The 26,444-nt window shown below is 58.2% G+C and overlaps 1 protein-coding gene across 1 annotated transcript; it reads left to right on the plus strand.

Moving 5' to 3' along the window:
• Positions 1-1,496: 1,496 nt before the first annotated feature.
• On the plus strand, positions 1,497-26,017 carry FHAD1 (forkhead associated phosphopeptide binding domain 1). Its single transcript, XM_040585676.1, has 28 exons — positions 1,497-1,653; positions 1,835-2,044; positions 4,128-4,401; positions 5,558-5,646; positions 5,936-6,208; positions 7,619-7,742; positions 8,502-8,632; positions 10,033-10,098; positions 10,495-10,599; positions 11,043-11,150; positions 12,500-12,574; positions 12,932-13,084; positions 13,471-13,666; positions 14,548-14,618; positions 14,941-15,078; positions 16,440-16,547; positions 16,761-16,850; positions 17,040-17,265; positions 17,749-17,830; positions 18,221-18,327; positions 19,078-19,237; positions 19,538-19,646; positions 20,714-20,849; positions 21,710-21,831; positions 22,190-22,273; positions 22,994-23,214; positions 24,494-24,659; positions 25,704-26,017. The coding sequence occupies exons 1-28, from the start codon at positions 1,558-1,560 to the stop codon at positions 25,782-25,784; spliced, it is 3,801 nt and encodes a 1,266-aa protein (XP_040441610.1). The 5' UTR covers positions 1,497-1,557; the 3' UTR covers positions 25,785-26,017.
• Positions 26,018-26,444: the final 427 nt, after the last annotated feature.

The following is a 26,444-nucleotide window of genomic DNA, read 5'->3' on the forward strand; positions in this document are numbered from 1 at the left end:
GAAGGTCTGGGTTAACAAAGCGAAGCTCTTTGAGCAGTTGGGAGCCGAGGCTCCATTGAGCTTCTCTGCCAGAAAGTCCCATTCCATGAAACAGCCTGGCGAAAGCAGCATCTTTTCCAACGTCCCATGTAGGAAAAGAGATGAAAACCTGAAGTGCTGTGACTAATGCAGTAATTATGCCCCAAATGCCCGGATGGCTAACGAGCATCTCCGGCAACTTGCATGCTTGTCCTTTGACGGTGTTTGGAAGGCTGAGGGAGGCAGGGAGTGCTGAGACATGCGAGTGCTCCCAGAGTTGTGACCATCACTGTCCCAGGACGGCTCATCCCTGTGGCACTGCAGTATGTTGTAAGGGAATGGTTGTTCCTGAAGGCCAGTGGGATGGCTCATCAAAAGCATCATTTGAATGTGAAAATGAGATGTGATTTGGGGGCTGGGTTGGGCTTGTTTCAAGCCAGTCGATGCCTCTTTGTGATTCCTGTTTAGTGGCAAAGCATCCTTTCTCAGGAGGAGTGGGCAGCCACGTCCTTCCTGCCCAACCCGGCTCGACACCGGGGCTGTGTCTCCTCTTCCAGAGCCGGGCACCATCGCTGCCTCCTGGACACCCCCCTCCAGCTCTTCCCACCCCGCAGCCACCAGCGCTTGCTGGTTTCAGGGGACCCTAATGCTGCAGGACGCCCAGGGCTGCAGCCCACCTCCCATGGCACGGCATCGCTGGGCACCCCTGAGGGTTTGCTGCCCTTTCCAAGTGGAAAGATTTGGAAAGCGATGCAGGAAAGGCACGGCCATTAGCAGAACCCATGCTAATTAGGGGCTGTCGTTTGGGGTGCCGTTTGCTGGTGGCAAAGAGGAGACACGTTTTGATAGTGGGGGGGCAGGGGGTCGGGTGATTGGGAGGCAGGGAAGAGCCTCAAGTGTCATCTGTATTGGTGAGGCCAAACCAGAAGCTGCCGGGGGGGTGTTGGTGGCAGGTGTGTTATTTTCCCTTTTTCTGCTGGAAAAGGGTGTGTGGCAGCCTGGGATGAAGGCATGATGCTGGAGAAGCGTGCTGGTGGGTGACAGCAACGCCGGCACCAGGCGGCAACATTTATCTGCTTGTCTGAGGTAGCAAAACCTGTTTGTGCATGCATATGAAATTAAAAATAATTAAAATGGAGAAAAAATGTGTTCGGCAGCTGCCACAGACCCACTGTGAGATTTTTGATATGTGGGGAAACGTTCCTGCCCGTGTCCCCAGCTGGCAGGGAGAGCAGCAGCCGGCGCAGAGCTATGTTGTGCTGCTGGGCCAGTTGCTTGGAAAAAGGAGAAGGGGAAAAAAACCCCAACAACAACAAAAAACCCAACGCAAATACAAAACAAAGAAGAAAAGGCACCCAGGAGGGTGGCAGCAGGCGTGACTGGGGTTTCCAAGGCTACTGCCAGGCTGCGGCTACCAGCCGCGCAGCTCTCGGCTCGCTTGCATGTGGGATGCGGGGTTGCTGCAGGGCTGGAGTAGCTCTTCGGAGGTTTTTGGGTTGGTTTTGTCAGCGCCAGCCGTGCAAGGGACAGGGCCAGGCGATGCGAGCCTTCCTGAGGAGCTCAGAGGGCTGCTTCGAGCTGAGGCCGCGCACCACGACCATAGGCAGGCACCCGGCGTCCGACATCGTCCTGCGGGTAAGGGCGAGGCGGCAGCCCCCACACACGCCACGGTGCTGCGGATGTCAGGGATGCACTGGGGTCCGCGGGGGCTCCTGGCTTGCTTACCCCAAGGAGAGGGGGGCCTGACCGAGGAGTAACCAAACCCGAGCTGCCCTCCGGCAGGTTCCCTGCTTGCCCGCTGATTGCCTGCTGCCAGTCCCCAGGTGTAGCGCATCACCACGCAGCCCTCGCCTTCATCGCCTGGGACCAAAGCTTTGTCCTTCAGGACCTCAACTCCCCCCACGGCACCTTCGTCAATGGGTGCCAGGTCCAAAACGCGGCCGTCAGGGTGACGGCGGGGGACAGCCTGCGCTTCGGCACGGGGCAGGCAGCATCCTTCCAGCTGGTGGTGGAGGGGGATGCCCAGGTAAGGGGCTGCTGCTGCCGGGGGGGCTGCGTGGGGCTGCCGGGGGGGGAGCTGGGGCTGGCTCCCTGTCTCTACTGGGCGATCCCGGGGAAAGGCCGGGCTGGGGGGAATGAAAAGCCGGAGCTCCCTCTGCTGAAGAAACTCGGCCAGTTCAGTAGGGAAAGGAAAAGCAGGGGGCAGGTTTCCCAGCAGCAACTTGGACCTGGGCAAAGAAAAAAAAAACAAACCAAAAAACAAAAAAACCCTTGGACATGGTCTGGCAGACGTCCCTTTCCTCTGTTCGTGTGTTATTTATTGATTAATTGCTCCAGCGCTACTTAGGGACAGAGAAACTAAGGCTTGGATCAAACCTAGAGCAAACCAAGAGCTCCAGCCCGGAGGGTGCTTTGCTCAGCACGGGTGGGAGCCACCAAAATGAGCTGTGTGTCACGGGTGGCTGGAGCCACCAAAACGTGCTGTGTGGCACGGGTGGCATGTGGCAGTTGGCTTTGCAGCGCGGCAGAAATCCAGAGCAACTGTCAACTGGTGGAGAATGCAGCCGAACACAGCGGCAGTCTCCTGTCTCCGGGAGAAGAACCCTTTTGGGATATCTGCAGAGGTCATTGAGCCTTTGGGTTACAAACCAGATAAGGATTGCAAAGTTCCAGTGGTAGTTTGGTTATTCTGGCTCTTGAGGAAGCTAAAAAAGCAGATACTGAGCTCCAGCCCCCGTGTGTGTATGTGTATCCTGGCAGCGGCGGTCACGGAGCCCGGTCGCCTAGCAACACCTAGCAGCATCCCCCAAACAGAACGCGAGTCTGCCAGGCTGCGCACCCACGTGCTGGTCTGGGAGGTCTCGGCAAGGATCGCGGTGGCTCAGGGTGACCTGCTGAGGGCAGAGTTCTCCAGAAAGCCTTGGCTAAGTGAAATCGGAAGCCGCCAAGCTGCACGGTGATGCCGGAGCAGCCGGGGTGCTGGTGCTGGTTAGGTGAAGCTAATACCTGCTGGAGCCGCGAGCACCGGGCTTTCTGAACATGCACGTGTTGGATGTCCACGGACAGCCGGGTTGCACCGTGGTCTAGCAGAAGCCCTGTGGGTGCCTCATCATCGCCCTGGGCTCTGCCACCCTCCTTTGGTGGAATTGCTCTGAAGCCTGACCCTGCTGACTGCAGAGTAAACCCCCTCTGCGCTGCACCCTGCAAAGCATCTCGTACAGGTAGGTCTCTCATTTTCGGTGGCATTAGGGGCACATGTTCTAACAGGGAGCAACACCTGGCGAGGAGTCACGTCCCTGCAGCACCTCGGAGTGCGGGACAAGCGCCCAGGAAGGGACAGCACCCATGCTATGGTGGAATCCAGCCGTGGGCAGGTGCCCCAGATAGCATCGTCAGCCAGAGTGATGGGGCTTAGACATGCTCTGGGAGAAGACGAGGTGCTGGAGCAGCGGGAGGCGTGTGCTGGGCTCTTTGGCTCCATCACAGACAGATGCTGGGGTGACAACCGGGTACTGGGGGTCTCGTGCAGGCCAGGTCCAAGGGCATGCTGGCGGGTGTTTGGTTCAGCCCTTGTAATTGAGGGCTACGCGTAAGCCGGCATATGAGACCTTAATAGTGGTTCATCTCTGCTGTGCCGGAAAGCTCATCTCGTAAGGGGAATAACAGCTGCTGTCGCAATTACCAGTGTGACAGGCCCAGTGCAAGGTCTGATAACTGGGATGGCAAGCCAAGAGGGCACTGGGAGGCTTTGGGTCAGCCTGGTGAATGGGCAAAATGATGGGATAGGACTGAACTACTGGCATGTGAGCTGGGAGAGACGTGAAACGAGGGATTCTGGATGCTGCAAATGGCACACAGAATTAGGGTAGCTAAACCTGGAGAGGGGAAAGAGCTCCAAAGACTGGGCAAACCCCAGTTGTTTCTTTCCATTTCAGCAAAGCGTTTGGGCTTCCTGCTGGGAGCGTGATACTTGGGGATGGAAACAGGAAAGGACTGAAATGCTGCTTCCACTCAGATCTGGGCCGGGGTTTTGTACAATGTAGTGTGTGCACGTTGGGGCTGAGCACCTCCCAAAAGGCTTGCTGTAACGTGGTCTTTGTCCACCGTAGGTGTCCTGTCCCGCCATGAATCATCACACGACGTGGAGCAGGCCGTTCCAGCTTGTTTTGCAGCCTAAACCCTCCCTGTCACCACCTCCTGCCCACCTACCCTTGCTGGAGCAGCAGCATCCTCTGAGCTTGCTGGGCAGTTGGTCTACCAGGAGATCTGCCCATGTGCCCCGTCCGCCACAGCAGGAGCAACCCAGCAGATCCTGGGCTCTCAACGTGACCACCACCACCACCTTGCTGGACTCTTCCAGCAGGAGCTTCACGTCGAGTTCAGGTATGCCCCGGTGCCCAGCCCGGTGGGCTGCAGCCTCTTAACGCTGAGCAGCGTGGGTCTGAGCAGAGGTGGGTTTGATATGAGCTGGGGTGTGACAAGTGTCACCAGCAACTGGGTATGAGTCTTTCTCCAGTGGAGCCAATGTGTGGACACCATGTGTGGTCCTTGGTGGCCTCTGGGTCAGGAACAAAAAGAGCTGTGACATGCAGAGGGGAATGCCATTGCTGTCACTGCTGAGAGGCACGTTTCCTCTTCCTTTTTCCTTGTGTGCTCGGGAAGGGTGATGGCTGACTTGTATCTGCACTGGTGACCCCCACGCCTATTCCTCTTGTGTTTGAAGGGGTGCTTGTTCCTCCTTCAAAGTGCAGGTACTGCCTGCCTCATTGGATTTGTCTCGAGTGCAGGAATTGTAGACTAGGTCCATAGCTGATACATGTCGGAAAATAAAGTATGCAACAGCAGTGGAGCAGAGGCAGGCTTTTGGGGAACAGTGCAGCTGGAGGAGACTTCTGCTGTGAAGGTAGCTTGCTGTGGCCTGACACGCAGTGCAATGGTTTGCCTGGCTTAGGGTTGGGTGCTCGGGGTGGTGTAAGCAATGCAAAGTCAGCAAGGAAGAGCCAAAGCATGGCTGGTGCTGCAGAGCAGAGGCAGCACCCTGCAGTCCCAGCAGCATCGCAGAAAGATGCAGAACTGGAAACTGCAACGATGGTAACGGGAAGGAAGCACACACTCCAAGGTAGCACGTATTCATCTGAATTTTGGGAAATAGGGCCAAAAGAATCCACAGCCCCAGTGGCAGTGAGCATAGCCGTTTGCACACGGCGAGCCCTGGAAGCATAGCTTCTTTCCGTGGGGCTGGCAACGCCAAACAGAGGAGCCTTTCTGTGCTGCGCCTCTGCAGCCTTCGAGGCTTCTTTGGTTCCCGGAGGTGTATTATTCCTCTCTGTTGTGAGGACTGTTTGCACTGGTAAGGGTCTTTTGGGTGCCACAGAGTTGGTTTGTCTGCTGGTGGTGACTTGAGCTCACAGACTGCGAAGTAGCCTCTGCCTTCCCGTAGGTTTGAGGCAAGTGAGGGGGATGCTGCAAGAAGCGTTACCGCTGCCTGCAAGCAGTTCTTCTGCTGATGTTTGTGGCTGTTGTGTTTCTTTTCTTCCAGACTTTAGGAGCAGCCCAGACAGGAATGTGAGACACTCACAGGGAGCCTCTTCCCTGGTGCCTGGTGATGCGGATTGCGTCTCGCAGAAGGTGATGGTGGGGAAGGTGTGAGGGATGCCATCCCTGGCCTGGCCCTTGGCAGAGCAGGCAATAAACCCTGCCAAATGGTTGTGTGTCTGACCGTGTGTTCCAGCAGGGTGCAGGGGATGCCACTGAAGGGGACTGCTGGGTGGCTGGAGGATGTGGTGCAGTGGGATGTGGGCAGCCAAGGCGAGCAGGTGGCATGCAGTCCATGCCCATGAGCTGGTACCACCAGAGCCGGTGTCCCGGCATCTCCGTAGCAGCAGGCTGGCAGACAACTGCCATAATCTGCCCACAGGGTGAAAAGCTTCTGCAACTGGACAAGGAGATGGATGGCCTCTCAGGGTTGGGAACAGAAGCAAAGCAGGAAAAGGAGGTGGTTATCAATCTGCAGGATGAGATCACAGTGATGGCAAAGACCCTGACTCAGGCAGCAATGAGGAACGAGGCAGAGCTGACCCAGAAGCTGGGAGCCATCAACCGAGAGCTGGGAGCCAGAACACATGAGGTCAAAGCCTTGGACCAACAGCTGAGAGCCAAAACAGAGGAGATCAAAGCCTTGAGGGAGCAGGTACTGAGTGCCAGGGTCAGTACTGAGCAGGGACAGTACCGTGCCGATACAGCTGGTGGGCAAACACCCGGGTTTTGGGAGGAGCAGCTTGCGTGTCAGAAACCAAGGGAAATGAGGGCAGTGGGATTTTTGCTTTTTATTCCAGTTGCTTTGCACATTTGCTTGCTTCCTCTGCAAGTTGACCTTAAAGAAGCCAGTGAATACATGTCCCCTGTACGTGGTGGGCTCTGTAAAGCTGCAGCGGGGAGGGACACAGAAGCTGCACCAGCTTTGGGTGGGGGAAAGGCATGCAAGGTCACCTCGGACACCAAGCTTCCCCCCTGGCCGCGGGAGCAGCCTGCAGGGATGCAGCTGCAGGGGTGTGATACCCATCCCAAAGGCCACACAGCCCCATGGAGACCAGCTGGAAATAGGTGGCTGGGTAAAGGAGGGAGGGCTTACAGTGGCCTTCTCCAGGGGGATGTCAGCAGCAGTGTGTGTGTCACCCACACCTTCTGAGGCCTTGGAAACATCCTGGCAAGCCAGTGACAGGGTCCTCCTGGGTGTCTCCAGGTGGGAAAGGGGCCGGTCCCCACTGCCGGCCTGATTCGTGGTGCACAGGTCAGCAGCTGGGCATCTCCACCAGCCTGTCCTGGCCGCATCCTGCTCTCCTGCCGGGCCTGAAGGAGGCGGTGAAATGCTCTCTGCTGGTCCTGACTGTCATGAAAAGGAGTTTTTGAGCAGCAGGTTCCTGCGGGGAGAAGAGGCGAGATAATTTTGGGGTGCTGTCAGCGTGGCTGCTGTTAGGCTGCCAAGATGAGATGATGTGCGATGCCTTTCTTTTCTTCCTGGCACTTTTTCTTTCTCTGACAAAAGCCTTGCCCACCAGTCCATGTGCTCTTCTGTGCCCTCCAGTAACTGCTTTGCGAAACCAGTTGCTTGAGCGGTGGGGAGCGTGCTCGTGCCTCCTGCACAGCAATGTTAGCTGCAGCGGATGGCACAGGCTGTTCCCCCATCCCCATTTCCAGGGGGGACTGTAAAAAACATCTTTGCAGAAGAAATGCCAACAGGAGTTGTTAGCGACTCTGGATCTGTGTATTTGGTAATAAATACATATGTCTGGAGAAGGCGATGAATCTACAGGTGTTTCTGGCTGTTAAAGTGTTAGCAGTGTCACCCCAGCCCAGCCACAGATCGCCAGCATGGAGATGGTACTTCTCCATGCCTCTTATGTCAGGATTTGAGCATGAACAACCAAAGCAAATTAGAGGCAATGCCATTCGAGGCAAGGTGCTGAGTGAGCTGGAGATGCTCAAGGGTAGCCCCATCAGGCCATATCCTGGGAGTGCTAGACTTCCCTCTTCCAGGGGAGCTGTAATAGAGGCAATAAGTGATGCGGCAAGTAACACGGGGGGCATCTGTGTTTTACAGATCATCGACCTGCAGAAAGGCTCCAGCCAGATTTTCAGCCATTCCCTCTATGAAAGAGACCAGGAGATTGGAAGGCTGCTAAATGAGAGTGAGAAGTTGAAGAAGGAGCAGGCTCTGGCCACAGGTACTGTATCCCTGGAGCTCTGCGCAGGAGCACGATGCAGTTTGGGACCGGCTCTTGACAGCGAGCGAGCACTGGCCAAACAGTCCAGGCAACAAGCCACTTGTAGTGGCTCCTGGAAATTGTCCATCCTCTGTGTCTGTGTCCTGCAGTTCTGCGGGGGTTGCAGGCGGTGTCAGACAGGACAGGACAGTGAGGGGAGGGAAGGTGGCGAACGATGGGACCGAGAGCTTTGGTAGGGGGGAAAAAAGTTCAAACGTTGACGGCAGCGCAGGCTCGGAGCCGCTCAAAAGCGGGGCTGTGTGACGGGTGCCGTGGCAGAGACCTGCCTGCCCAAGCTGCTGCAGAAGCCGCCTCAGACCACGAGCCATTTCCAATGCTCGTGGCATTTGGCAGGCACAGGGAATGCCCCATGGGCACGAAATACTGGCTTTTGTACTGCGTTCAGAGCAGCAAAAGCGTTCCGCTTGTACGTGTTGCCTGAGTTAAGGGAGCGATATCGGTGCCAGGCAGGGAGGAGACATCAGAGCTGTGGATCCAAGTAAGGCAGCAAGAACAGATCCGTAGGAGCTGCTCATCCTCCTGCAAGGCCTCGAGGAGCTTGTTAGTGACACTGTCACAGAGCAGCATCCAGCACGGCATGCCAAAAGCTGACTTGGCTTTGCGAGGCCGCCGGCTGTCGGGGGAGGAGGGCTGCTGGGCAGCCGGAGGGCTTGGCAGGGATGCACTTGGGCAGCCTCTCACCCCAGCTGGTTTTCACAGGTCTAGTGAGCAGCCTGCAAAGGGAGATTGCTGGGAAGGAGCAGAGGATCCAGCAGCTTGAGCAAGAGGTTGGAAAAATGAAGAAGGAAAGCAGAGAAAAGGACAATCAGATAGCAGTTATTTCTGCCCAGGTCAATAGCTCAGTAATTTAGCCTTGCGTACGCGTGAACGTGGGAAAGCAGGCTGAGAAGCGTCATGCTTTTCCCTGCTGAGGATTGTAGCAGCTCTGTTTGGGCAGCTCTTTATCAGGGCAGTTGGAACCCACAGGTCCTAGCTGCGTGCAAAAAGAATTTGTGGAGCTGTAGCACAGGGATGTAGCAGTGAGGGGGCTGCGGTCACATCTAGTGCTCATGCAACGCCCAACAGAGCTGTGTCACCTTGCCCATCCCCCTCCTTGTTCCACATTCATGTACCCTGGATGTCTGCTAGCAAAGCCCTCATGCTGAGGTCCTCCTGAGGAGCCCTGGAATCTCTGTCTTTATGTGGCTCCCGGCAGCCCAGCCTGGTTTTTCCCTTAAAGAAAGCGGCTTGTGTGGCAGGTTGTTTCGCTGTATTTGCAGCTCCCTCCTCAGCTGGCGTTGCTGCATCGCCTGCATCGTAAGCGCAGAGCGGGCGTTGTGTCTGGGCTGGCTGGATAGGCAGGTACACTTCCAGGAGTGATTTCAGGGACTGACTGTGGATTTGAAGGAATGGAAAAGATGCAGAGGTCGGGTGCAGGCAGCGGTCATGGCACCTGCCAGCCTGTACCCTGCTGAGCATCCTCCCCGAGTTGCTCTCTGGAGACAAATGATGTGGCCCGCTTTGCTGAGGGCCAGCTCTTGAACGGGGGAAAGGGGCTGCGTGGGAGCACTCGATCCGCCGTGCAGGGGAGCAGGGGGGACCAGGCATGCCGGGGAAACATCCTTGTAGTGCAGAGAGGCTACCCAAGTACCCACTGGCCCTTGGTGGCCCACACTGCTCACGTTGAGGCAGAGCGCATGTCCCAGAGCATCCCTCTGCTGTTTCCCCTGCTCCATGGGTGCAGGAAGACCCAGAGCTGGTGCACGCAGCTTGTGGGAAAGGTGCTTGGGGCGGGCAGAACGGGGTCAGTCTCTGGAACACCAATATCCCGAAATGTCGAGCTGCCACACACAGCCTGGCACAGGGGTGATTAACCTGGAAATGATGGTTAACGTCAAGTTCTGCTGACGGTGGATGTTTGAAAGTAGCGTTTGTTTTCCAGCATCCTTTGCCCTCTCCACCGTTACACTGTTCCTCAGGCCAGAGGGCTTTCTCTCTGTCAGGTACCCCCTGCAGATGTTTTTCCTTCTCTCAGCCAATTAAAGCAATGTTTTAATCCAGTCAATTCCAGGCACAGATACTCCAGTGCTCTCAGTGCCTTGATGGCCCCATCATGGGCACTCTGCCACCCCTTGGGCATATGAGCACTCAGCTGGGCCATAGCACTGAAGTACAGCTTGACATTTGCTGCAGAAGTGACAGAATCTGCCTGCCTTAATGATTTGTTTTCCCTGCTTGCTGTTCATTCTAGTGCTCTAGAATTAAAGAGGAAATGAAGCATGAAGTTGAAGAGCAAGAAATAACTACGTGCCGACACGTGAGTCTCAAGTCATTTGGGGTGATGGAGTGCACGGGAGAGCAGCGACACAGGAATGCATCATCGAGAGAATCATTAACTGGGCATTTTAAGGGACTTGTTTGGAATCCGGCTCCTGTAATAGACGGCACCTAATGTGCATAAGGAGCCGGAGGAGCATAGATGCCCATAGAAATTGTAACACTGCATTAGAATGCAGGAGGACACTGTCAGAAATGAGAGTAAAATGCCACTTGAAAGCCCATATAACCACAGTAAAACTAGGTTAGAAGACAAAGGCAGGGTAGATGAAACGGGACGGCTGGGGAAAATGTATCACTTATGGGGTGAAGTCATCCTGAGAGGCAATGCCTGGCTTCTTGGGTGCGACCCTCCACCATCCCGGGACTTTTGCAGCGCATCTGGGAGCTGGAACGTGACATGGACAGGCTGCAGCAGGACATCCAGAAGCATTGTGCTGAGCAGGAGAGCATCCGCAGCAAGCTGGCTGAGAAAATCAAGGTAACCGTCTGGCTATGGGGTATGCAGCGGAGGGCAGGCACACCCTGGCGAGCATGCAGCAGGTACCTTGGCTGCCTGGCAGGGGTGGCAGAGGTGCGTGACGAGGGCCAGCAGGCCCCAGGAACACGGGCTTGTAGATACAGGCAGGGGGCCAGAAGGCGCTGAGCTCTGCCATGGACCCCAAGGGAAGAAGGTCCCGCCAGTAGCGGGCTGGCCTGTGCAGGCAGCGTGGTGGAAAGCTGAGGATGGATGCTGTCCCGGGGAGCAAGCCCGGGCAAAAAGTGACAGCAAGGTGGGGGGCGATGCTGCAAACCCACGCGCTGCAGCCAAAGGATTGCTGCGTGCCTCCTGGTATTGCAGAGCTCTGCTGGGAGGCTTGTGATGGGAAGAGTGGTGTGATTTTCGGGTATTGCTTTGATATGCAGATGCTCTTGTTGTTGCAGGCGGAGGAAGAGCTGGAAGCAGCATGTGCCAAGCGAGCCCTGCAGCTGCAGGAGATGAGGCGCAGGGAGCACCTGCTGAGAGCCACCATGGGGCAGGCCAAGGAGCAGGTAGGGGGCAAGCGGGGGGGAGCAGCCTGCCGCCGGGGCTGTAGGCAGCACATGTAGGGGTCTCCCCGTGGGGAAGGACATCATGTATGAGTGCAGGGAGGGAAATGCAGAAATGAGCACCGAACCCTGGCATGGGGCTTAACTTGTCATTGGGTGCGGTATAATAGGCTTATCCAGAGGATTTGTGTAGGCGTTGTAGAAGATGTGGTGAGTTTAATGGGATACAGAAAGGCGCTGTACTCTCTGTAATCCCAGTTAGGCTGCTCCGGACCTGTGCGAACGCTCCTCTGTGCCTGGGTAATGCTGCTCTGGGCAGGCACGGCTTTTTGCTGGAGAACGTTGTGCTAGTTCGTAGAACCACAGAGCGGTTTGGGTGGGAAGGGACCGCACAGAGCACCCAGCTGCAGCCCCTGCCGTGGGCAGGGACCCCTCCCCCCAGCCCTGGCTGCTCCCAGCCCCGTCCAGCCTGGCCTTGGGCACTGCCAGGGCTGGGGCACCCGCAGCTGCTCTGGGCAGCCTGTGCCGGCGCCTCGCCGCCCTCACCGGGAGCAGTTTCTTCCCCAGATCCAACCTCAGTCTCCCCTCTTTCAGCTTAAAGCCGTTCCGGCCTTGCCCTGTCACCACGTGCCCTCGTACAAAGCCCCCTCCTGCTTTCTCGTAGCCCCTTTATGTACCGGGAGGTGCCCCAAGGTCCCCCCGGCGCCGTCTCTCCCCCAGGCTGAGCAGCCCCAGCCCCCTCAGCCTGGCTCCGCAGCAGGGGGGCTCCAGCCCCCGGTCACTGTGTGGCAGTCCAGCCTGCACCGACTGCCTTTCAGGAGGAAATAGGAACCAGCCATGGGGCAATTCCTGCTAGAGCGCAGGATCCTGCTAGAGGATGGATCCACCACCTGGCTCAGGCGGGCTGTCCTTTGCCATGTATACCGGCCCTGTCATCCTAATCCTCCCGCAGCAGCGGAAAGGCAGCAGGGGATGCTCGGGGGTCACATCGTCCCTGGTGGCAGGGACCCGACAGTCTCCCCTGCCGGGGTCCAGGTGGTCACACCGCACGGCTCATAGGCAATGTAAGGGATGGGTGAATCGCAGCGCCTGGCTTCCCCGGGGGCTGCGAGCCACCAGGGGCATGAAAGGAGGGGTGTCGGGGAACCCTGGCCGAGGCACGCGGTGAAAACGGTGCGTGAGCTGAGCAGTGTCCAGAGGGGAGGGCAAGAGCCCGCACAGGGCCTCGGTGGCAGGGGTGGCAGGCGCCGGGACGCCCTTTGTGCTGGTGTGTGCGGGGTGGGAGGAGCAGGTGGCAGAGCTGCTGTCAGTTACTGGTGATTTTTGTGTTCTGGTGTCACTCTCTGCTGTAGCTGGAGTCCTTCAAAACCCAAGTGATGCGAGCCTGCTCTCCGGTAGCAGCAGGGAATGACGTGACAGAGCAGCAGGTGAGTTTGGATCCCAGTGCACAGAGATGCTCGGTGCCTCCAAAGCCCAGCGTGGCTCGAATTGGCCATGGTGCCTGCTCCCTCCACGGTGGTGCTGGTAGCGTCCGAGCCTCTCCAGATGGTAAATTGTGCCACAGCTGTCCCAGCTGTTCATGTGGAGGAGACACAACCCTTTGGTCCCCCAAAGCCTGGATGGGGTCAGGGGGCTGCAACAGGGAGGAGCCCAGGAGTCTGGCGGGGCTCCCAGTTTGTGGCAAGCCTTCATCACTGCCCACAGAGACAATCCGCCGTCCTGCAGCTGCAGACAGGTATTAGCACAGCGCCTCAGGCTCCTCTTCCTTGGCCTGCTTTTGCCAGGTGCTAGAGAAGGTCAGGCAGATCTCCAGCAAGAGCCAGCAAAGCCACGAGAGAGAGAAGTACCTGCAGGAGGAATTAAGCTCCAGGCTCTCTGAGGAAAAGGAGGTGTCTGCCAATCTTGAGCTGTTCCAGAAATCCCTGCAGGAGCTCCAGGTCAGTCCTTTAAATACCGATGACAAGCTGGCAGTCGGGAGATGAGCAGCACAGGGCAGGTTTTTGGCCTGAGGCTAGGTCAGAGAGCAGATATCCCAGTGCCTCAGCACCAACCAGCGTGCAGCTCTCCTGAGCAGTGAGAGGTGTGTGTAGCCCCTAAAAGCATTGGTGGGAAAGAAAGAGGAGGTGTCACAGAAAGGAGCCTCCCCCGGGCCTGCAGGGAGCTGGTCCCACTGAAGATGGTGACCCTTGAAGCAAAGTGTGGTACCCAAGTGTTCCTGCAGTGGTACCCAGGAGACGTGCAGAGATGCTGTGTTAGCTGCCAACCCCCAGAAGCCCACGGACTGTGGCAGCTAACTTGTTTCATCACTTGTGTTTTTGCCCAGACTTGCCTGAAGAGCTCCTGCAGCAGCCACAACCTGCGAGAGGAGCTGAAGAGGCTGGAGGCAATGTGCCTGCATCCCGTCATCTCAGCTGTCGGGGCAATGGTGGTGGAACTGGCACGTGTGCCCCTGTCCTGGCTGGAGGGTATGGAGCAGCTCCTGGCTGGTGTGGAGATGGACCTGCACTCCTCTGGCAAAGGTCTGTGTCCTGCTGGGTGTCCTTGGGAACACAGCAGCTCTGGGTGGCATGTCCTAGCCAGCCAGCCATAGAGGCGAAAGGCCAGCGTGAGCCATCGCTGGGGGATGTCAGGCGAGGTGGGCAACAAAGAAACGCACTGGGGCAGCACCGGGCTTTTATCCCCTGCCACCGTGGCACCGGCTGCCCTGTGTAGCCGTGCCGCCCATAGGGGTACAGGGGGGTGTCTGTGAGGCTGCCATGGTTAGCAGGGTGGTAATGGGAGCACTGGGAGCACTGGGCAGCAGCAAGCCATCCTCAGTTCTTGCAGAAGCGTCGGGCTTAGAGGAGACAGGGGTGCTGTGGCCTCATGGGTGGCGGTGTGTGAGAAGGGCAAGTCTCCCATGGGAAGAGGCACCCGGGTTGTGTGCGCAGCCGAGCTCCCTTCCAGCGACATCTGAGCAACAGCCGCAATGTCCCAGGGGTGGGAATGTGCCACGGCTCTAGTAAGCGCAGAGGGGTGACACTCGGCTGGCCCCTCAGAGCCTTTCCAAGGGAACCTCGGAGCCTCAATCCTGTAGCCAGAGGCTAGCGAGGGTCTCCGGGTTTAAGGCAGAACTTGCCCACGGATGCCTCTGTCCCCGGTAGCGGGAGGGAAAGCCCGGCCAGGTGTGTGTGTGCTGGGCACCCAGCGAGCGCAGGGGGTGGCTGTGTGGGAAGTCGGTGGCAGTCCCTTCTCCTCCCTGCTGCCTCTGGAGGAACGTGGACTCCCAGCATTGGGTGAGGAGGGTGAGGGCCTGAGATGAAGGTCAGCAATAGCCCAAGGGAGTCGTGCAAGGGGGCAAGCAGGTGGTGGACATGCTGCTTGAGCACCCCGTGCAGCAAGCCTCCCTCGGCTTTTGCAGGGCTGCTGGCTACTCTTGAGATGTTGCTGGAGAACAGCCAGGCAGCTGCACAGAAGAATCAGATGCTACAGGTACAGAAATTCATCTGTATGTAAAGCGAGGTGGTTTGGGATCTTTCTGTCGGTAAGCACGACGGTAGCCCAAAGCAAGCTGGTGTGGGGCGCGAATTGGGAAGGTACAGTAGCAGAGGTCCCGGGGTCTGCAGTAAATGCAAGGCAATGGAGAAGACAGAGCCCACCATCAGCGTGTCACTGCCTGTGTCCCTCGTGCAGCCAGGGTGGAGGGTAGTTCTCTCTGTTGGGAGTTGTTTGGGAGCGAATGGATGCAGGAGGTTTACATCTTGCCCCGCTGTTGTGAAGATGCTCCCCTGAACGCCTCGGTATCCACCATTAGGTGCAATTAGAGCAGCAGCAGGAGTCGCAGGCTACTGAGCTGCAGGAGCAGATGAAGAAGCTGGAAGCAAAATATGAGCAAGACCTACAGCTAAAAATCCAGCAAATTATATTGGAAAAGGACAAGGAGAGCAAGGAGGTATGGAGGCGTGGTTGCTTGTTAGGAAAATGCCTGTGGTGTGGGAAAAAGAGGTGTCTGGTGAGAGGCAGAAGCCTCTAGCTCCGAACTGCCTGGGTGCAGCCCCAAGGGGCTGGCTGTGGACGCTCTTCGCTATCGATGCAGATGATGGGAACTCCCCGGAGTACGCAGGGTGGAGCTGGGGAGCACCCATGGGTGCCAGCAGGATGCACCGGTGCCTGGGAGAAAGCGCAAAGCAAGGAACATCATCCAGAGTTGTGAGCTTTGTAAGGCATTGCATGGTCTGTAGGCAGCAGCAGGCTTCTTTGCAAGCCCTTTGCTCCCTCCCTTCCCCAGGCTGAGCTCCTTTCAGGGCTGCTTTGGCTGGGAAAGGTGATCTACCCCCCCGTGGAGCCGGGGGGGCACCCTCAGTCCCGGGGAAGGCCAGGTCATGGAGCCGATGGTGCTGGTGAGGGCATGGTGTTAGTCAAGGCGGTTTGCTGCGTGTCATGATGGGGACAGCATATCGTGGGGTCTTGCAAGGCAGTTTCTCGCGTGCTTCTGTGCCTGTCGTGTGGGGAACAGCTGTTGCCCAGCGCTGGGTTGCCTAAGGAGGCAGGTGAGGAGCAGCTAAGCGGCTCCTTGTTGGTCTTTCTGCTGTACTCCCTGGAGTTGCCTTGTGTCCTGCCAAGCTTTTCTCTCGTAACGTGCCCCTGCTCCAGAGCGGGGACCCTCTGGCGGGGTTAACCCCAGCCGGCAGCCAAGTACCACACTGCTCGCTCCTGTCCCCACCTCAGCGGGACGGGGAGGAGAATTGGGGAAAAGGTAAAACCTGAGGGTTGAGAAGAACAACTTCATATTTTAATAACAACAACAATTGTAATTAAAAGGGGGGAGAAGGGGAGAGGAATGATATCCAAAGGGAAGGGGGAAAACCCCAAGTGATGCGCAATGCAGTTGGTCACCCCGTGCTGAGCGATGCCCAGACAGCCCCCAGGCAGTGATCGGCGGACCCCAGCCAACCCCCCCAGTTTATGTACTCAGCGTGACGTCCAGCAGTGTGGCATATCCCTCTGGGTGGTTTGGGTCAGCTGGCCTGGCTGTGTCCCTTCCCAAGTCCTGGTGCCCCTCCAGCCCTCTCGCTGGCAGGGTCTGAGGGACTGAAGAGTTCTGGACTTTAGCACTACCCAGCAACTACTAAAAACATCCATGTGCTGTCAACACTGTTCTCCACCAAACCCAAACCACAGCACTGCGCCAGCTACTGAGCAGAAAATGAGCTGTCCCAGCCGAAACCCTCCTGGCTGCTTTCCTCAGCGGAGTCGAGGTCTTTTGCCGAATGCTACAACTTTGTGCTGAAACTGTGGGCTCTCAATTCTCAGATGCTGGAGAGCACTGTTGCCAAGGAGAAGGCCCAGTATGAACAAGCCGTGGAGGAAGGACAGAAGAAGATCCAGGACCTGGAGACCCACCTGGGAAGCCTGACCGAGGTCAGTGGCTCGCATGGTAAAGCAGAGCTGCTCAGGCTCAGGATAAAGAACTGTGAAAGCGCTCTGTCGCGTGCTGGTCCGCTTGGCCAGGGGCCATCGGTGGGCTGTGGGGTGCACCCCCACCTCCCCAGTAGGCAGAGGTGCATCTCCACAGAGAGAACGGTGGATTCCACCAAGCTCGGTAACTTAATTGCTGCCAATGTCCTCGTGCAGGAGGTAGCAAGGCGGTCCGAGGAGCTGGAGGTCACCAACGGCAAACTGAGAGCAGCTGAGCTCAAGCTGGAGGAAAGCACCAAGCGAGAGGTAGCTGCCACCACCCACGCGTGCAGGCGGAGGACGTAGTATGGGGCAGGGGTTCGGTGGGGAGGGGTTCCCTGGGCCCCACAGCCCTGAAATCCTGCCCTTCCCTCTGTCCTCCCGACTGCCCGCCGGGTGAGAGGATGCGGATCGCGATCCCAAAGGAAAAGTGAGAGCGTGCACCTTGTTTCCTAGGCGGCCTTGCGGCAGCAGGTACTCACACAGGATAAGCAGCTCCGGAGTGTTCGGAAGGAGAATGAGTTACAGCAGCAGAAACTGCGGGAAGAAGCAGCAGAATATAAAGAGCAAAGCAAGCAGCATACTCTGACCATTGTGGCTTTAGAGGACAGGTTGCTGGAGGCCAAGCAGCAGCAGAAGGTGCTGGAGGAGGAAAAAGCAGCACTCGTGGAGAAACTGGAAGGTAACTAAGGGCTGCGTGGGATGAGTGGGTGCTGGGAACCTTCTCGGTGAAGGTGGGATTGGTGTGGAGAGGGAGCAGGGCTGTTGCTGCTATGGGAAGCGTTGTGCAAGACGAAGGTTTGCCCGCACGCAGGACAAGCTCCGTGGGTCCCTGAAGAAAGCGTTTCACAGGGCCTCGCAGTGCGTCGGTCTGTGGCTTTGGGAACTGGTGGCGTGCCACAGCTGTGGATGGGGCTTCCCTGCTGGAGACGGGCTCCTTGCCCTCCCAACCAACGGGACTGGGGTGCTTCGGGGGGCTGCCCCCTGGCAGAAGCCCTCCCTGGCCGGGAAGGGTGGAAGGAAGTGTCCAAGCGCTGTTGGAGCAGCACCCTGAGAGACACGGGTTTCCAAAACAAAAAAAAAAAGGTGTCCTGCAGGCTTCAAAGCGGCAGGCCAACATCTCTGCATCACCGAGAAGTAACCGGCCTCTGTTCTGTGTCTGTAGGATTTCAGAGCACTGCCCACGAGTCGACACTGGGAGCTCAGCTGGAGGCCTGTCTCACCACTGAGGCACATGAAAATCTGAGGTGAGCAGCGCTTGCCGATGGGGGGCTGGGTCTGGGGGCTTGGGGAAGAGCCGTTATCCCTCGGGGGGGGGCTGGAGGGAGACCAAGGGGCTGTCTGCGCCGATGAAGAGTCCTTTGGCTAGACTGAAGGGGTCTTAAGTGCAGGTAGTGTCCAAGTGATGCTGACCAGCGGGTGAGCCATCTGCTGCCCGCTCCGGATGGCTCCGGGTGGGAGTGAGCGGGCAAGTGCAGGTGCCCCAGGCAGGAGCCCAGGGGAACGCAAGGCAGCTGAAAACATTAAGTGCATGGATTAATCATGGGGTGCGGATTAGGGGGGCACGCGCAGGGTCTGTGAACTGAGTTGTTTGAATGAACCGTGGGATTTGCAAGCCTCTTTCTTGGGAACCTCAGGAAGGAGCTGGCAGCAGCGCAGGATGCGGTCCTGGCCCGGGATGCTGCCATCAGCACACTAAGAAGAGACCTTGCGGTGGCCCAAGCCAGGATAGTGGACGTAAAAGGTGAGTGAAGCGTGCTGCGGCATTTCCATCTTCCCATCCACCCCTTGTCCGAGCAGTGATGTGGGCAGGTGGTAACGGGAAACAGACGTCACCATCCCAAAGCGATGGTATCATTCTGCTCAGGGCAAAGCCAGCGGTCTGTTCCCTTGTTCCCTTCAGGGAGGCGACTTCTTCCCAGCCCCTCGGCTAAACAATAGCAGCGTGACAGGGAGCGAGGGTCCGTGGGTGCAGAGCGGGTGGATGAAACAGGGTCCCTCTTTCTCCAAATCCTACTGGTGAGCTCCTTGGAGGACCTCCTGAGTCAGCAGAGTGGGGTCCCTGGGTGGGCATGCCCGTGCTCTGGGGTGGCTTTGGAGAGCGGGCGGGAAGGAGCCGGAGCCTGGCAGTGATGGCGTGGGCACGGCTTGTGCTCGCTGCCTGTATGGTGAGATGTGAACGCAGGGATGGAGCCAATGAGGAAGGTAAGGAGGGGAAAAGGCAGCGAGTAGGGAAGCGCTGGTGAGCCTGTTCTGCAACCTGAAGGCAAATTGCCGGAGGCAGCAATGACTCTGGTGTGCGCCTTGCTCAGCCCTTTAGCAAAGTGGGGTCTGCTGGCCCGGCTGGGGATCCCAGGGGCACTGCCAAGGGCAGGGCCAGGCTCCGCAGGGACAAGCCCTGGGCATGGCAAGGGCACACTGGGAAAAGGGAGAACTGCAGATCCCCTGGGGCTGGGTGAGGAGACAGAAACCAAGGAAGCTGCTGTGTGCCCAGGGGAGCTGTGCGAGGAGCTGAAGGTGGAACAGGAGCGCAGCCAGGCCCACCTGAAACACCAAGAGCGGGAATTGTCCCTGCTCCAAGAGAAGCTATGCCAGATGTCCAGACTCATGGAGAAGAAGGATCAAGACCTACAAGTGGCAGCTGAGGAGTTAAGGTATACACTGCCAGGACCCCAGGTGTTGCGAAAGATTCTGGGTGGAAAGAGCCATGTGAGAGCATCACACTGGAGCTCAGCAGTGTGATCTCTACAGAAGCATCACATGAACCAAAAATTGGTGTTTAGTGGCACTCGTGCCAGCAGGCAGATTGCTGAGGAGTTGCTTGTACCGAAGGGGTCGTTCCCACCCAGGCAGTGGTGGTGGGCAGTGGGTGTGTGGGATGCTGCTCTTCCCAAGTTGTTTGGGCAACCTTCTCCCATCACAGTGGCCCACAACGGTCTTGTCTCTCGGCACAGGCAAGCCAAAGCCCACTGCCAGGCACTGGAGGCTTCCTTGGAAGAAAGGGTGGAAAAGGCAAAGGATGCTTTCAGGAGACCAGCACAGGCAGCCAAAGCCTCCAAGCAGGTAAGCTGGCACAGAGTCTGCCAAGCTCTGGGTGTGCCGAGGGTACCACGTGCCCACACGGTGTTTCTCCCGCACCAGCGCTGCTGCCAGCTAACGAGTTGATGTTTGCACAGCGCCTTGGAACCGTGAAGCATTGTGCGTGCTCGTGGCTGCGATAATTGCTAATTAGAGGGGATAGCAGCGGGTGGGAAGATCTGCAAGCACTCCCTCCTTGTCCCGAACTTGCTGAGGATGCAGCAGCAGGCGGAGGGCTGAGGGTGCAGGGGCAGTGCGTTGCAAGGGACAGGAAAGGACGCTCCTTGTCCGCCTGCACCAAATCCCTGCTTGATTTCCCGGTGCTAGAAACGGGAAGAACGCAAAGGCGGTTGCAGCAGCAGATGGAGGGACTGTAGGATTCGTACAGCCTGTACCGCCACAGTGGCAGACAGCGTGCCAGCGAGGCAGGCTGGACGGAGGCGGGCGGCCAGGCGGTGACTCACAGCCAGATGACGAGCGGGGGGTCTCGCCCGTCCTGTGCCACACGTGGCGATGGGGTGGCAAGTGTGGGAGGCCGGAGGGGCAGCCTGGCCCGAGCAGTGCCGCAGGGACTGGCAGCCGGACCTGAGCGCGCTGTTTGCAGCCCCCGCTAGCTGTCTGTGTGTCTGGCTGTTGGGCACAACGCAGCCAGCTGGATGCGGCTGGACCAGGGCAACACGTGCATCTGTGGGCACGGGTATAGATTAAAAGAGAACAATGCATGAGATAGTCTGAGCTCTGGCCACGGTGTGTAGCACAGTCTTGGTGCGTTGAAGATGGGAAACACTCCACAGTTGTGGAAAATGTTGATGTGACTGTTGGGAGCCACGCATGGTCCCTCTCCTGACTTTTGTGGGGCTTATGTCCTGCAGCAGAGTGAGAAAGGGCTCTCGGATGCTGCTCCTCTGCCCAACGAGCCCACGGCAAGATGCTCCGTGGGCTTTGCTCTTGGCCAGTGCCCAGTGGGCAGCATCTGCCAGTAAGGCTGCCTCAGAACCAGGGGTCAGCTGAGCTGGCGTGGAACCGGACCCAGGCTGGGCTACTTCTTGCAGGAGCTGCAGCTGGAGCTGGTCAAGCTCGGCACAAAGTGCCGAGGCCTCAGGCATGAGGAAATAATCCAGCGCCAACAAGAAGGTTTGTCCGAGCTGCGGGCAAGAGTGAAGATGCTGGAGAAGATGCAGTCATCAGGTAAGTGTGGCTGTCCCTGTAAAGGGAAGGTGCATCTGCTGGCTTCGGCAGAAGCTGGGATTGGTGCCAGCAGAGCACATAAAGCGACGGGCTGTGCTGGGGGCTCGAGCTCTTTGCTTGCAAGTGGCTCAGGCTTTGCCTTTGCGAAGTCAGCTCTCCCATGCACGTGTGTGTGCGTTTTAACACACACAGGTGATGGGAAATCACCTCTGAAGCACCCGCAGCATGGCTGTGGGCTTTAAAAAGGCGCTCAGCATCCTTTGCAGGCATCATGTGCCAGTAAGCTGGTACAGGGGAGGAGATGGCATTTGCAGGAGCCAGCAGAGGCAGCTGGCAAAGGGGTTTGCAGCAGCAACTGCCGAGCAGCCAGAGCGGGGTGCAAGCAGGCACCTGCGCTGGGGTGCTGCTCACCTCAAAGCAAGACAGGGCAGCTATGCCCCAAAGGGACGGAGCCTTGCTGCGGTGCTCTCAGAAGCTTGCAAGTGCTGCACACTATCTGCTCACCCTGCCTGCTTCTCTGCCAGGCCCTTGCCACCGTGTGCATCTGTGCACCCAGAGCAGCATGGAAAAGCAGCACTTTTTTTGGTGAGAAGCAACAAGTAGAGTAGCAGTTTGCGGTGCTGCCATCTGACGAACAGGGTGGTGTCCCACTTAGTTCTGTAGCGAGAGCGATGCCCAAACAGCTAGCGAGGTGTGCAGGGGCGGCTGGGGTGGGCTTTGCTCCACAGCCTGCACGTCTCTCCGTGCGCTCTGTGCAAGGGCAGCGTGGCCAGCCTTGGGGTGGCTACAACGTGAAGGTATGAAGCTGTGGTTGTCATACCGAGAGCAGAACGATGCAGTGACTCTGTGTTTGCCCACAGCTGCCACGGAGAATAGTTCATTGCCAGTGGTGGTCCTGGAAAAAGATTTGCCAGAGCAAGTATTTTGCAAGATGGGTCTCAAGAAGAAGCCGGCAGAAGCACCAGGAGCCAAAGTGAGCAAGGTAAGAAGGCACTTTGTGGGTCGTGGGGCTGGCAGCTGCGTTGGGAAAGTATTCCCTGGGTTAGGGAGGGGCAGGCTCGCAGGGATGCTATAGCAGCAGCCCAGGGGGGAGAGGGAGGTATAAAATCTGGCAGGGTGGGAGGTGCAGCCTAACGGAAGGCAGCACTCGCAGAGCCGGGGCAGCTCCTGTCTGGCCCAGCAGCACTGGTGTAGCGCTGCTCGGGGATACCACAGGCTGTGTGGCTGGGAGGCTTTGGACCACGGCAGTGCCGGGGTGCTTTTGCTGTGCGGGGAGGAGGAGGCAGTGGAACCCAAAGGCAGATGGTCCAGGCCACCTTGGTCTTTCCTCCCCTGCACAGGTTCCTGGCCAGCTTCCTGATGGGGGCTCACAGGGGCCTGCCAGCCTGGAGGCAGCTGAGGAGATGGACTTCGGTGAGAAGATGGTATGTCGGCAAGAGACACGTGGAAAGGGTACCCCACGTTCAGCATCGGGGTCCCGAGGAACAGCGTGTCACAGGGCCCGGGGTGTGCTGGGCATCTGCGGGGGGGACATCTCAGCACCCCAGGGTGCACAACAATGTGTCCTTCTCCCCTCTCTGCCCAATGTCTTCAGGGATATTCCTTTGGGCAGGCTTTTGGTGAGGACAGAGACCTTTGCTGACTGATGCACCCACTAGAGGAGGCACAAGGCAGACAGCTGCCAGAGGAGGTGGCCACCTCCACCCAGCATAGCGGCTGGGTTGCGTGAGTGGGTCTCTTCCCTCAGAAAAGGGTGTGGAAATGTCCAGCAGGGCAAAGGGATCATCTTGGGAAAGGACAAAATCCCACCCCAAAGAGTCATGTGACTGGGAATTGGCCGCCAGGTGTGACAGGGGCTGGTCATGCTGCGGCGCAGTGCATCATCCCCCCGAGCGCCTCGTGCGTGCACGCCGAAGGCACAGGGAGCTGCAGCCAGCCGGCTGTCGAGGCGAGCCCTGAGGAGCCTGCCCAGGGGAAGCCCACGTGGAAACGGAAGGAGAAGGCATGTGGCAGCTTCCCGGTGACATTGCCATTGTCATCTCCTCCGTAGAGCAGAAAGAAAGCAGATGGCTGAGCAGTGTGCTGTTAGGTGGTGGAGGAATTGGCAGGCAGAGTAAATCATGCATTCCCTTTTGTGCCCGAAGTACCTTGATGCAATTAGAGCTCTGGGAAAGCTGATGGAGATTAAGAGGCTCTCAGGAATGCAGCCTTTGAAGAACCTTCCTCAGGATAAGAGGGAAAAAGCAGGCATGCAGAGACAGCAGGACCTGGAGCTGCTGTATCACAAGGTCAGGAGCCTCAAGACTTGCCTACAAAGAAAAGAAGAAAGGCTGAAAGATTACGAGGCCAACATGGAACAGCTCAGGTATGGAAAGGCGAGGCGGCCGCTAGCCCCAGGTCCTGGGATGCAAAGCCATGTGGGATGGGGGAGCGGAGCAGCACGGCCCCTGAGGCAGGGCGCGTGGTGGGCACAGCTGAAAACCAAAGCGGTGGGAGAAATGGAGATATGGCCCCTCGGTGCTGCGATGGTGCTCTGCGGGGTGCTGTGCGGCTGAGCAGCATTGGAGTGGTGATGGTACAGAGTCCCGAGCCTGCGGTGGCCAGACCCTGGGACACGACAGTGGGTGACCCGGCCGGGGCTGCAGGAGGCAGGTGTGGGAGCCGATGGGAAGGGCTGTCCGGACCGAAGGCGATGCTCCCGCACCAGGTTATAGGAGCAGGGTGGGACCCATGGGTGCGCTGGTGCCATGGTGTAGAAGGTTATTTCTGGGCTGGTATAAATGTGCCGCCATATTCAAAGGAGGCTAGAGGTCTGATAGTGATCTCCAAGGCGGCAGCCGCCCAGCATCCCAGTCCGGGCTGGTCCACCAACAGAAGGGATGGAGACCAAAAAATCAGAGGCAAAACTCTGTAATACTCGGTTTGGAGTTTTAGAAAGCAGGCATTCCTTATTTTTGGTGCCGGATGCACAGAGTCTAAGTTCCTCCTAATGTGCATCCTGACTTTATTTCACCATTTGTCTTTACATCGCCAATCTATACATGTTAATGACATTTCTGAGAAACTATTGGCATATTCATTACAGCTCCATGAACCACATACCGTATCTACATGTGGTCTAATGGGTCAGGGGTCCTCTGGTGGTTGGTTGTGACATCTTCATCCTTTCTTCATCATTTTCCACTTCTCCTGGCCCTGTTTCAGCACTCTGGGCTCATGTCTTGGTTTTGCACCGGTTCTTACCTACTAGTAGCTGAACTACACAACGCAGCGCTGCATGGCGATGTCATGGCTATGTTAGTTGCAACATTTACAATTAAGCAGAGCAGTAAAATTCCTCTGGTATCAGGACCACCGCCATCAGTGAGGGGTGCCTGGGGGCGGGCGTGAGGAGAGGGAAGCCTTGAAGAGGCAGCGTCTCATCCATGGTGTAAGGCATAGGAGCAGGGAAAACGCTGGCTAAGACACGTGCAAGGTGTCAGCCGCTCTGACAGCCCATAGTGTCACCCCGTGGCATGGGGGTCTGAGGTGGGAAGTGGGCACCGTGTGGTTGTGCTCCACAGCCATCGCCTCCAGGCAGAGCCCCGCCTGGGGGTCGCAGCTCAGTGGGGGTGACAGAGCTGCCCCCCATCTGTTTTGCACAGGCTGAATAAAGCATCCCTGCAGTGGTGCCAGGAGGAGAAGTCCAAGCTGGAGGATGAAGTCTACAGGGAGACAGAAGAGAAGGTTCTGCTGCAGGAAACTCTGGAGAGGACACAGCTCCAGCTGAGCCGGGCAGAGAAGCTGCTGCAGGAGTCCAGACAGCTGAAGGTGAGAGCAGGGGAGTGGGTAAGCGCAGCCCCCTGAGGGCACCTGGAGTCCCGCAGGGGCAAATATCCCCATGGCCAAGGGTTCAAAGGCAGCTCACAGCGGGCATTGGGCAGCTCTGAGCTCAGCGAGGCACTGGGAGCTGCCTCCACCCCGACAGTTGTAGGAAGGCACAGAGGGTGCGCGGCACGGGGGGTGCGCAGCACAGGGGATGTGCGGCACGAGGGATGCACGGCACAGGGATGTGCGGCACAGCCACAACGTTCGCCTCTTAGTAAGAGGCAAATCCTGCAAGCAGAAGGCAGGTGACTCCTGGCATTATCCCGAGCCTGGCAGGGGACAAGGACAAGGGGCCTCCGGGCTGTGCCGGTGCTCCCAAAGGCAGGAGCGATGCCCTCCGCTCGCTCGGTTGCAGGCCAGGCAGGGTGAGCAGGCACGGAAGTGTGACTTTGCTCGCTCTGGGGTGACCCGCTCAGGCAGCGTTCGGTAACCAAAGAGCAGGGGGTTGTGGCAAGAGACCCCCGGAGCCTCGGCAGGCTGGAAAGGTGCAAGAGCGTTGGTGGTTCTCAGGGCACAGTGCCTGCGTGGGGCCCCTCCGCGGCGTTTGCTGCAGCCGGAAAGGTGGAGGAGCCCAGTGTGGAGCCTCGGCAGGAGCCGCAAGCCCGGTGTAACGTGCCGAGCTCGTGTCTGGGACAGGCTGGGCACAGGCAGCGGGGCTGGCGCAGCTTCCCAGGTGCCACGGGGTGGCTGTGCCCTGCTGCGGCAGCGGTGGCTGAGTGGCCACCAGGTGAGGAGCTGGGCGCTGCGGGCCACCCCAGCTCCTGCGCTGTGGGGGCATGTGGGGCAGTCCCCACTCCATCTGTCAGCGACCCAGGGGTTTTGAGCTCTGCCGGACCCTCCCGAGAGGCTGGGTGTTCCTGAGCCATGGCAGTGGGTTTGGGCGCTTGGGGGGAGGGAGAAGGGAGGACATCACGCAGCTGGCCCAAGAGCCGTGCCAAGCGCTGCAGGTGAGCGTGATGTGACGTCCAACCTCTCCCTGTTCCGCAGACTGCAGCCAAGAAGCCTTTCTCAGGAGAGCCGAAGGCCAAGGAGTTGGCGGCAGCAGCTGTCCAGACAGGCTGCGCGTAGGGCCGGCACTGCAAGTGAGGGTCGGTGGTGGGAGCAGGTCCCCACACCGTGGACTCTGTAACGTGGGGTGGGGTGCGAGGTGTGGGCACACCTTAAGGACCCTCCGTTGGTATCTTGTACCTCCAGGCATGCCAGCGGGTCAGCGCAGCACCTGGGACTGGATTCTCCCGCAGCACATGGATTGCCCAGTGCGGTGGGTTTATGGCATAGAGAAGGTCTGGATACATGTCAGTGTATATCCTATGCGTGTACATATATATTCATATAGATAGATAGACACCTGTGTCTGTGTGTGTGAATACAGCCCGGCAGCTGCGCGGGGTCTGCCCCATCGCCTGCCCACCCTCCTCCAGTCGTCACCCCTTGCGCTTGTGACCCCAGTGCCCACCAGTCCCGTGCTGTGGTGGGCAGCTGGAGCATAAGGCTGGAAACGCGGTCCCCCAGGAGCGCAGGGCTGCGGCGGTGGGCTGCGGCGTGGGGTGCAGTGTGGGGTGGGAAAGGGGAAGGGCAAGGGCAAGGGGAAGGGGAAGGGGAAGGGGAAGGGGAAGGAGAAGGGGAAGGGGAGCAGGAGCTGTGCCCGTAGGTGATGGCTGGAGAGGGGAGCAAAGGCTGGGCTGGGTGGGCTGGGGCAGGGCCATGTGCCTACCCAGGCTGCTGCCC

Source organism: Falco naumanni, chromosome 3, assembly GCF_017639655.2.
Source record: "Falco naumanni isolate bFalNau1 chromosome 3, bFalNau1.pat, whole genome shotgun sequence".
Lineage (NCBI taxonomy): Eukaryota > Metazoa > Chordata > Aves > Falconiformes > Falconidae > Falco > Falco naumanni.

What these genes read in the sequence shown, in the direction of transcription:
- FHAD1 (XM_040585676.1), top strand. Translation starts at nt 1,558, where the DNA reads ATGCGAGCCTTCCTGAGGAGCTCAGAGGGCTGCTTCGAGCTGAGGCCG. An exon ending in CGTCCGACATCGTCCTGCGG is followed by an intron (nt 1,654 to 1,834) that starts GTAAGGGCGAGG and finishes GCCTGCTGCCAG; the next exon opens with TCCCCAGGTGTAGCGCATCA. An exon ending in CGGATTGCGTCTCGCAGAAG is followed by an intron (nt 5,647 to 5,935) that starts GTGATGGTGGGG and finishes ATCTGCCCACAG; the next exon opens with GGTGAAAAGCTTCTGCAACT.